The 10,631-nt window shown below is 39.7% G+C and overlaps 1 protein-coding gene across 1 annotated transcript; it reads left to right on the forward strand.

Moving 5' to 3' along the window:
* The first annotated feature begins 4,058 nt into the window (after window positions 1–4,058).
* On the forward strand, window positions 4,059–9,066 carry prph2a (peripherin 2a (retinal degeneration, slow)). Its single transcript, XM_004084274.5, has 3 exons — window positions 4,059–5,023; window positions 6,088–6,334; window positions 7,899–9,066. The coding sequence occupies exons 1-3, from the start codon at window positions 4,443–4,445 to the stop codon at window positions 8,103–8,105; spliced, it is 1,035 nt and encodes a 344-aa protein (XP_004084322.1). The 5' UTR covers window positions 4,059–4,442; the 3' UTR covers window positions 8,106–9,066.
* The last annotated feature ends 1,565 nt before the right edge of the window (window positions 9,067–10,631 follow it).

Raw genomic sequence — 10,631 nt, forward strand, 5'->3', positions numbered from 1 at the left:
CTCTCTTTTTTTTGTCATTCTCTTGTTTGCTGACTAAATTCGTTTTCACTAAAGCTTAGTACTTTTTTATTTAAGGAATGTAGCACTTAGCAATTTTCCTCCAAAACAATTAATGAACAAACATTTTCTGAGTTCCAGAAAAATATTTGTATTTAGGATGCTTCTGGCGAAGAACAGAGAAAGTTAGGAGCTGCATTTTGTCTTTGTGGTTCTAGGTAAAGTCAATGACAGGATTTATAGAGAGGGGATGAGGAAGTCCACAGTGGCAGAGAAGTTTAGGGTGTGGTGAGATGTTTTGTTGGGGTGTATAGAGTTTAAGGTGGAGGTGGGATTGCACCAAGGATCAGCTTTGAGCTCCTATCGTTTGTGTGGTGATGGACAGACTGACAGATGAGGTTAGATGTGAATCTGTGAATCATGATGTTTGCAGATGATCTGTTGGTCGAGGAATATCTAGATAGGTGGAAGTTTGCTCCGGAAAGGAGACAGCAGCAGCAGAACAGTATATGTGTGAATGTAAGGAACTCAAGAGGAAAGGTGAGGCCACAGGAGGCAGAGGGGAAGAAGGTGGAGGACTCGAAGCTTAGTGTCAACAGTCCAACAACAGAGAGTTTTGGAAGAGGTAAAGAGGTTTGTGCTAATATGCCAGCAGGTTGGAACGGGTGGATGTGAGACAAAAGAGTGTCAGCAAGAATGTAAGGATGTAAAGTAGCTGTAGAAGACTGTGGTGAGAGCAGCCATGTTGTTGGTTGAGAACAGGGATCTGCAACCATCAACACTTCATGAGCCGTCCAGGTCAATTTTTCACTGACAACAACCTAAGAAGAGCCACAAAGTTTTACCTCACCCTTTAGCATAAGAAGACATGTTATTATTATTATGTTATTGGTACTATTATTATAAATAAAAATGCACCGTTGTTTCATTTGGCATAAATAGATACCAAACGAAGATAGCTTTTTTCAAAATATGACATAGTTTATAACTTCTGTCAGAGGTTCACATGGGTTTCTTTCAAAATAAAAGACTCCCAGTGTCACATCTCAATGAAGCAATAGGTAGTGTAAGGTCAGCAGCGTGGAATTTTTTTTATTCTTTTGATATTTTATTTATTTTGTTTGTCTATTATATCTGCTTTGATTGCTTGAAATAAACCATTTCCAAATCCAATTCTTTGTGGTGGATCTCAGCCAGAAATTTGTAAATCTAACCAACAAAAAATTCAGTCAAAGCTAATTAAATGACCTTACTGTATTTGTCGTAACCATAAAGCTAACTTAAAAAAAATATATATATATGTTCAAAAATAGAAAATCTTTGTAATCTGGCGCTTACCAACCTCCACTTGGTCTTCTGTGTTACACGGCAAACAAAAATCTGCTGAAAGGTTTTAGTTCGATTAATGATACCTAACATTCAGCGGTTTGTGAACGAGTTTATTAAAGTGAAAGTTTTATTTATTTTTTGCCTTACTATTTTTTTTTAACTTTACGTTTACTTTTTAACTGTAAAGTAACCACATTGGAGGGCTAAAAGAGCTTCACGTGACTCTGGACCTGCAGATTTAGACATTGAGAGTGGAGGAACCGTGTTTAAATGATGCTGAGATGGGAGCTGCCTGGAAAAAAATCTAAAGGAAGACCAAACAGGAGGTTCCTGGGTGGAGGGAAGGACAACACGGGGTGGTTGGTACGAGCAAAGAGGATGCAGAGGAGAGGATTACATGGAGGCTGGAGCGAGCTCTAAAGGAAGCAGCCCAAAGGCAATAAGAAGGTAAATAGTAAATATTTATTTTAAATTGATGTCATTCATTACAAAACCTCAAGCATTTTTTTCATCCTCCCGTTTTTTCTTAGTTTCTTTTTATAGGAAGGAAACAAATTTTGTTGAAATTTTAAAGTGATTTTAAAAAACGTCCATTATTTTTTAGTTCCAAAGACAAAAATTAAAAGTAGAACTAATTAAAAGAGGAAGTCAAAGTAATACAAAGTTAACCTAAAAAGGTTAACTTTGTAATATTGTGACGGGATCACGATTATAAAAACGATAGAATATACATAAAATAAACACTGACAGATAATAGTAAACAGCGGTCTGAAAACTGCAGGACGGATCCTCAGAACGACAGAAACTGAACTAGACTGGACAAATATAAGGTGAGGTTTCACGTCAGCGACACAAAATGGTTATAGTAATCCTGTTCTAGTCAGCTAGAAAGAGCATTATGCACTTACAGTCACTGTCAATCAACACTCCGACATGAGCCAGATGCTGAGAACAAGCAGACTTCCCCCAGCGGCTTCCGTTCTCACCTCTCTTGTAAACCTTGTTGCATTATAAAATGCACATTAGTACTAAAAAACTAAATAGTAGAGTGAACTTGATTTTTGTTAACTCGAATGAGCAGATGTGTAATTGGAACAAAAATGGAAAGTTTCACATAAAGCTTGCATTTCAATTATTTGAAGTTCATTGGATTTTTCCAGGACACCCCAAGGCTGGAGAGTGTTGCCAATGACAATTAAGTTATTAAGTCAAAAGTTAATGAACACATTAAAAAATCCACTTTACAGATGTATCATTCATTTGATTTAAGGTGCAGATATGTGCTAACATCCAAACCTGACAAAGAAGGAAAACAATCTATGTAGGAGAATGTTTGAAATGACTTTTATATCAACCAAACAGGAAATTAAGACAGAATTTCAAAGTAAGTGCTATTCAAGACTGGATGACTTAAAACAAAAAGCTGAAATGTGTTTAAAGGAGACAGCTGACGCACAGAAACCCTAAAGAAGATTTCTATTTGAAGGTTGAAATATTCTGTCCCAACTAGGTTACATTAAAATGACAAATTACAGAAGTTCATTGAGCAATGCTCATGGTGCTCTGTGATCATCTGTTTTAGTTTCTTCCCAATTAAAAAAAAAGAACAAGACAGGGGTGGGAATATATACCGTAGGTTGTCTTCCTTCCACTCCTTTTCAAACAATTAATTAAACTCCTTCGGACAAACGTAATGTTTAATGGTTTAAATGTGTCATGTACTCTACGAATGTTAGTAAGTGCTAATATATCTGTTTTTGATTAAGAGTAATTATAATAGATTTTTTTTATGAGTATGTGGATGTATGCATATGCACATGTATTTTTCAGTCAAATTGTGATTGATATAGTTTGATATATCCAGGTATTGATTTATATTTCTGTTTGTCTTCTCTAGTTTTATTTTTGTTTTGATTGCTTGATTTCCAAATCCAGACTGATGGTCAAAATGACTCACTTCTGTCCTCATTGAGTGATTTTTGCTCTTTTTTTGCTCCAAATTTTAATGAGAAAGTGGGTCCAGACAGCCTAAAATGAATAAGCCTCACCCATCCAGGTTTAAACCAAAATTCCATTCATCCATCTTAAGAACCCACTGAATCCCTTTTAGGGTTATGGGGTTGTTGGAGCCAACCCAGCTGCCATTGGGCGAAGGCGGGGTACACCCTGAACAGATCTGTTCACACTCTGACATTCACACCAAGGGGCAAATTTGGAGTTACCAAGTCACCTATGAGAAGCATGTGTTTGGACTGTGGGAGGAAGTCGGAGCTCGGAGAAAAGTCACATATGCATGGAGAGCACATGCAAACTTCACATTGAAATAACCCATCTGGGATTTGAACCAGGCGCTTCTTGCTTTGAGGCCAACGCGCCAACCACCGTGCAACCCTGAACCTAATTAGACAGTGTTTACATCAAGGGGTAACTGGGGTTCGGTTGATAACTTGCTATAATGTAAAGTTTGGTGTGTCAATGATGCTCCCATAGCTGTAGGTGGGAGTGCTCCACAGTCATGTTTGTGATCTTTGTCAGCCTGCAGCTCCTTATTTGTTTCATCAAGGTGGCCACGACCATGTGAGCTCTCAAACCAATTATGGTCACTGCCAGCCGCTTACAATCAGGCTCATCTTGTGTGGAGGATTTCTGGAAATGGGATCAGGCTACTTACAGGAGCTTAGCATGACGTACTGCAACTTTGAGTTTAATCATGAGGCTCTACGGCAATCTCCCACCTTTCCAGGAGATCAGTACATCAAGGTTAGCTTCACCTGTAAGTTAGGAAGCAAAAAAGCCAATTTATGGAATTTTTCTCTGTTTTTTTGGCACAATGGGCAAGGAGAGAGCTTTGCAGAAATAAGACTCTGGCGTTAATCCTGGTTCCTCTTTAGTTGTTCATCTCTGCGCTTTTGCCCTGCAATGGATTCCCTGCTGAACTAATTTTCCTGTCTTTTTGTGCCAGCCAGAGGACACCCTGATTCCACAGTAACAAGGAAACAAGACGTTGGAATACTCCCGATTTAAGTCAAGTGTTTACTGGAATTTGGGATCTTCTTGAGGCTCAAGGTCATTTATCTCCCTTCTTTGCTGACAAGGACACGTCCCAGAACTGGACAATGGCTTTGATGGTGGTCAAGTTTGACCTGAAAAAGCGAGTGAAGCTCGCTCAGACAGTCTGGTTCATGTACTGGTTTGCTGTTCTGGCTGGCATCCTTGTCCTCAGCTTGGGTTTGTTCTTCAAAATAGAGCTGCGAAAACGCTCAGAACTGATGGACAACAATGAAAGTCACTTTCTGCCCAACTTGCTCATACTCATGGGTCTCATAGCATGTGGCATCAATGCGTTTGGAGGCAAAGTGTGCTACGACTCTCTAGATCCGGTCAAGTTTGCCAAGTGGAAGCCCATGCTGAAGTACTTCTTAGTGTTCTGCGTGTGCTTCAACGGCCTGCTGCTCATGACTTCCCTGCTGTGCTTCCTGATGAGGATCCCTCTGCAGTTCACCCTGGCTGAGGGAATAAAAAACGGCATGAAGTTCTACAAGGACACAGACACTCCGGGACGGTGCTACATGAAGAGGACCCTGGACCTGATGCAGATGGAGTTTCGATGCTGTGGAAATGACAATTTTAGAGATTGGTTTGAGATCCAGTGGGTCAGCAACCGCTACCTTGACTTCAGCTCAAAGGAAGTTAAAGAGTAAGCATCAGAGAATTTGTTCCAAACTCTTTGTAGTGACTTTTAACAGACGACTGTTGTTGTGTGTGACATGAATGTGACGTAGAGACAATTTTTCTTAGTGAAGAAACTTCTAGGTGGGATAGTTTAGAAGTTCCATTACCCGGGCAGGGTAAGTGGATTAGCGGTTCAGGCAGGGCAAGTGTATTGTTCACTTTTGTCCCATCAGGATTATCACCACAGAAACAGAGACAGCCGCTGTCAGAGACACATTTAAGGGGGGGGGGGGGGGGGGTCATCCAGAGGAGGTAACTCTGTTATTTGGGATTGATCTATCAGAAGACAATACATCAAGTCAAGGTGACTTTAGGAATTTTAAAAACAATACCCCTACATTACAGAATTTTTGGACAGTTTTGCAAGCTGAGGAATGATTAGTGTTTAATCTCAAGGATTAAAAGTCCTTTGAGAATCTGTGTCCTGTCCAATCAGCAGGGCGCCTGGCTGATGTCCAACTCTACCACAGTTCAAGAACTTTGATCTAGAGATGTGTTTTGTTTTAATAAAATACGAAAAATGAAAATATATTGCTGAAAATTACCTTAACTCTAATTTGGAATGACATTTCATGAGTCAGAACTTTGCCATAGAAGCTAGTGTCGTCCACCTGTACATGGGCTCAAAGCCTAATCAAAGGCTTATTTTTGGGCTTGATAAGATGGTTTTTCTAGAAATCAATGATGCCTTCGTGATCTAATCACCCATGTCTTTCCATTGACCTACTCCTATCAGTCACAGTTGAGCTCTGATCTGATCCTCAGATTAAGCTCTGACCCAGATATTTAGTAGTAACTTCCAACTCCTTGGAATAGCTTTAAAGTTTACAATATTGTTGGTCAAGACCTCCTCTGATGGGACATTGTCAACTGTTGACGACGGTCACACCAATGCAAGATTCTGCTGAAGTTGGGATGAACATAATTTTCTCAAACTGTATTGAAAAACAAAAAGTCTTGAATTCTTACCTTGTAGGTTGAGTTTAAGTTGTATCTTACCTTGGTTAATACAACACTTTGTCTTCTTAGTCGCATTGGGAGCAATGTGGACGGCCAATATCTGATGGATGGAGTGCCGTTCAGCTGCTGTAACCCCAGTTCCCCACGACCCTGCATTCAGTACCAGATGACAAACAATTCGGCCCACTACAGTTACGACCACTACACCGAGGAGCTCAATGTGTGGAAGAAAGGCTGCCGCGACGCCCTGCTGTCCTACTATGGAGGCATCATGAACACCATAGGAGCACTGGTGGTGCTGGTGACAATGCTGGAGGTCAGAACCATGAACACATTTTCACACAGTTTTGGCCCATTCGCCCTTGTTTGATTGGAAAAGAAAGGATTTACCATCTTATTCACCAATTTATGTCCATGTTTTGTTCAGTGACTTTAAGAAGTAGCCATTGGTACAACTCTAAAGTTTCAATGTGCTACGCAATATTCTTATTGTTACAAGAAAATATAGGCTATAGGCTATAGGCTCTATTAATGACACTGTAAAGTTTGTTCTTACTTGTTTTTCCAAAACAAGCCCAGCAATGCAACAGCTGTCCATTCAGTCTTTGAGTCTTTGGCTTTGAGCTTCTCCATGTGGCAGCAGCAGGGACTCTGCCCTCTCCTCAAAAAGCATGGTCTTTTTCCATTGGTCAGCAAACAGGTGGCTTAATCAGACAACACCACCACCACCGTTACCCAACTGTGAATCATTCCCTCCAAACTTCAAACATGAAGATCTTTAATAAAGAGTAATATTGGCTTGCTTTGTAGCTTTATGGGAAACACAAAAGGCAAGATATGTTAAGACTATTTAGAAAACTGTTTACTCAGACCAAGATTGACCCTACTAACACCCTCGCACACCTTTAAAAGCAACTGTAAAATGATTGCATCTGTTCACATTTGCTGTTATTTTTGAAATTTTGAAACTGGACAACTAATGCCGTGGAGTAGAACAACAAAGTTATAAGGGGTTAAAAGAATTCACTTCTTTAGACCCTTAAAAAGTTATTTCTTCAGTATCATCAGGTGTGCAAACAGGTAAAGCTCTGACCCACTTGGCCTTTGAGACGTCTGATTCCTTCACTTTGCCAATATGTTTCCCCTCCTTCCAAAACCCCTATATCCTCTTTACCTAAACATTTGTCCTCCTGTCTCCCTGCCATGTTTTCTGTGCCATGCTTGGTATGTGTTTAAATGGAGTTTGTCAACATTGGACTTCCTACCCAAAGGGTAATCCTATAAACAGCCACACCGTGTTTCCTCAGATTCAAATCCCTGCCAGTCTTTGTTGTTGTTTATACCAAACTATGAAACAGATTGATAAAAAAAACAACCAGAAATTAACTTATAAATCTTTTTTCACTCAAAACAAGAGCAATAAAAACTTTTTTGTCAAAAGATTTACTTAAAACTGACATGGAAGCTGATCTGCTGATGTTACACAACCACCTTTAAAAAAAGGTCGTGGAGTCAGAAAAGGAGAAATGGGTCAATCTTCCCAGAGTGACAGTGACAGACCTACTTCCTGGATGTTTATCGTCTTAGCTGGCGTCCTTATTTACATGAACTCTGAATAAAGGGGCCCAGAAAAGCGGTAAAAAATTGTTAATGTTTCAATTAACAAATGATTACTTTCAAAACAGTTAAAATGATGTTTTTTTTCCTTTTTGAGGACATTTTCTTGACACATGATCAAGTTTAGATCAACCTAAACCCTTCCGATCCACTTTAAGCTTCGTCTTTTCTTCTGTTATTTTTTTTTTCTCAAGCAGTATTAGATCCATTTTAACACAAAAATATATTTTTAAAATAATTTTTGCTCCTGTTTTATTTGGCAGGTAGCTGTGACCGTTGGCCTGCAGTACGTCAACAGCTCCTTGTCCACCCTGGCAAACCCGGAGGAGGTGGAGAGCGAAAGCGAGGGCTATCTGCTGGAGAAGACCGTCAAGGAGACGTTCACAGATATCATGGCTAAAATGAAGGCCATGGGCAAAGGCGGCAAAGTGGAGGAAGGTGGGGAGGAAGCTGTTGCGACTGTGAGTTGAGCGAAACTGCAGCTGCAGAAACCATGAACACTCCCAAACCATGAACACTGGAAAAAAAAGAGAGGGGGGGGGGGACAGCACCTATTTGTGTTGTTTTCTGTCAGCATTTATTTTGTATTCACTATCAGAACCAACACATGATAATGACTTCATTTTAAATACGTTAATGACAAATGGACTCTTCTTCATATAGATAATGGGTCATACTGATGTCAACTTTTCCAGTTTGCATTTCTGCTCACACCAACCCTGTTTTACATGAAGCCAATAGTAGAAATTCTGTACAAATGATGGATTTTAGACAGATTACTATCTCGCACCACATGTACTGATAATTGACTATTTTCCAATTAGGATTAGGTGTTTAATGTTTACTCTTTGTTTCTTTATCACATAGTTTGTGGGGTTGGTGGTTGCTATGCAACCCCCCCTCATGGAAACCAAGAATACAGACACATTTCAATTAGTTAAATTTGTCTGTAAAGACAAACAAAACAAAAAAAAAAAATCCAAATTTAGCCCTCTTTTTACTGCCATTGAGCTCTTTTTATCAGTTGATGTTTGAATGCTGGATTTGCTCCTACAAACTGGAGTAAAATATTTTCCAAGTCACCATGAATTCCATTCTGAAGCTGTGGGACGTGGCTGAGGAGAAGCTGTGGTTGAGGATATTGGCAGCTAAATATGGGCTCCCCCATTCTATAAAGTTGGCTTTCCTTTCTCTTGTGCATTCACCATCAATTAATTACCACATACAGCATGTATGTATGTATATGTATGTATGTATATTATTATCACTGGGTCTTTGTACATAGTGTAGAAAAAATATTTTTTTAAATACTGTAATTAAGGTATATCTTTTCTTTAATTCTGAGTTGAGATTTTTTCCAGATGATATTTTGGGGTTTATGTGTTGATGTAGAAAAAAAATGTACAAATAAATAAAGGATTTTAGAGATGATGTTGTGCTCTGCCAACTTTGAGTCACAAGGAAGTCCCCCCGGGAGCGGAGGAGGCCTTGCTGCGAGTGCTGCAGTGCTCCTGATTAAGTCAATAGGATAAGGGTAATTACGGCATTACTGCTTTCACATGGACGTGGGATGACTTTTCACATGTCCGGCATCAGGACATGTGTGTGTCTGTGCTTATAACGACATCCCCAACATAAAAGTGTGCACATATGGGTTAAAATTGTTTTAACATGAGAAAAAAATCATTTGATTCCTTTAGACTTCAAACTGATTTAAAAAAAAACTACATCCATCCCAGTCTTAAGTAATACACCATGAACTTCTTAGAAACAAATCCTTATATTCTGCTCCCACAGCGAGGCTTGAGACGCTGTGATATAAATTTTGTTTGTTTTTTCTGACCGTATGGGGTTAGGAGGCAGCGAAGAGTCAGCAGGAACAGTAAAGAGGCCAGATCCGTGCTATATTTCTGTTGGACCAAAGAACATAACAAGTGCTGAGTAGATAAGAGGACTAAGCGGCTTGAGATTAGCATGATCCCCTCGACCAGGTGAGCAGGACTCACGACAGGAAGGAGAAACTGAAAGACAAACAGGAGAGAGTGAAGATCAGGGCCATATGAAAGTAAAACAAGGCAGAGCTTGAGAGATTTTCCACCAAACGTTCTCAAGGTCTTTTTTTGGAGCAAGCAACGGTTCACATCTTTTGTTTCCAAAATAAAGGAGCGTTTGAGAAGTGCGAGCAAGGAAACCAGAAAACATCTGATGACCTAATAAATCTAATTTAAAAAATCAACAGTTACAGTAGGGTAAAGAATGAATTAGTTAACCACCAATTGTGCCAGTTCTACCACTTCAAAAGATGAGAGAGACCTGTAATTTTCATCATAGGTGTACCTTAACTATGAGAGACAAAATGAGAATAAAACCATCCAGAAAATAACATTGTCTGAGTTTTTAAGAATTTATTAGTAAATAATGGTGAAAAATAAGTATTTGGTCACCTACAAACAAGCAAGATTTCTGGCTCCCATAGACCTGTAACTTCTTCTGTCAGAGGATCCTCTGTCCTCCACTCGTTACCTGTATTGATGGCACCTGTTTGAACTGGTTATCTATATAAAAGACACCTGTCCACAACCTCAAACAGTCACACTCCAAACTCCACTATGGCCAAGACCAAAGAGCTGTCTAAGGACACCAGAAACCAAATTGTTGATCTGCATCCCAGAACCACACGGGGGACCTAGTGAAAGACCTGCAGAGAGCTTCGACCAAAGTAACAAAGACTGCCATCAGTAACACACCAAGCCGCCAGGGACTCAAATCCTGCAGTGCCAGACGTGTCTCCCTGCTAAAGTCAGTACATGTGCAGGCCTGTCTAAAGTTTGCTAGTTTTTGGAGGATCTAGAAGAGGAATGTCCTATGGTCAGATGAAACCAAAATAGAAATTTTTAGTAAGAACTCTACTTGTCGTGTTTGGAGGAGAAAGAATCTAAAGAACACCATACCTACTTTAAAGCATGAGGGTGGAAGCATCATACTTTGGGGCTGTT

The sequence above is a fragment of the Oryzias latipes genome, chromosome 19, assembly GCF_053564925.1.
Source record: "Oryzias latipes strain Hd-rR chromosome 19, Olatipes_Hd-rR_3.1".
Lineage (NCBI taxonomy): Eukaryota > Metazoa > Chordata > Actinopteri > Beloniformes > Adrianichthyidae > Oryzias > Oryzias latipes.

Bases quoted from the DNA above. Each gene is read 5' to 3' on its own strand.
- prph2a (XM_004084274.5), top strand. From the start codon at position 4,443: ATGGCTTTGATGGTGGTCAAGTTTGACCTGAAAAAGCGAGTGAAGCTC. The intron at 5,024-6,087 runs GTAAGCATCAGA...TTGTCTTCTTAG, and splicing joins AGCTCAAAGGAAGTTAAAGA to TCGCATTGGGAGCAATGTGG. The intron at 6,335-7,898 runs GTCAGAACCATG...TTTATTTGGCAG, and splicing joins TGCTGGTGACAATGCTGGAG to GTAGCTGTGACCGTTGGCCT.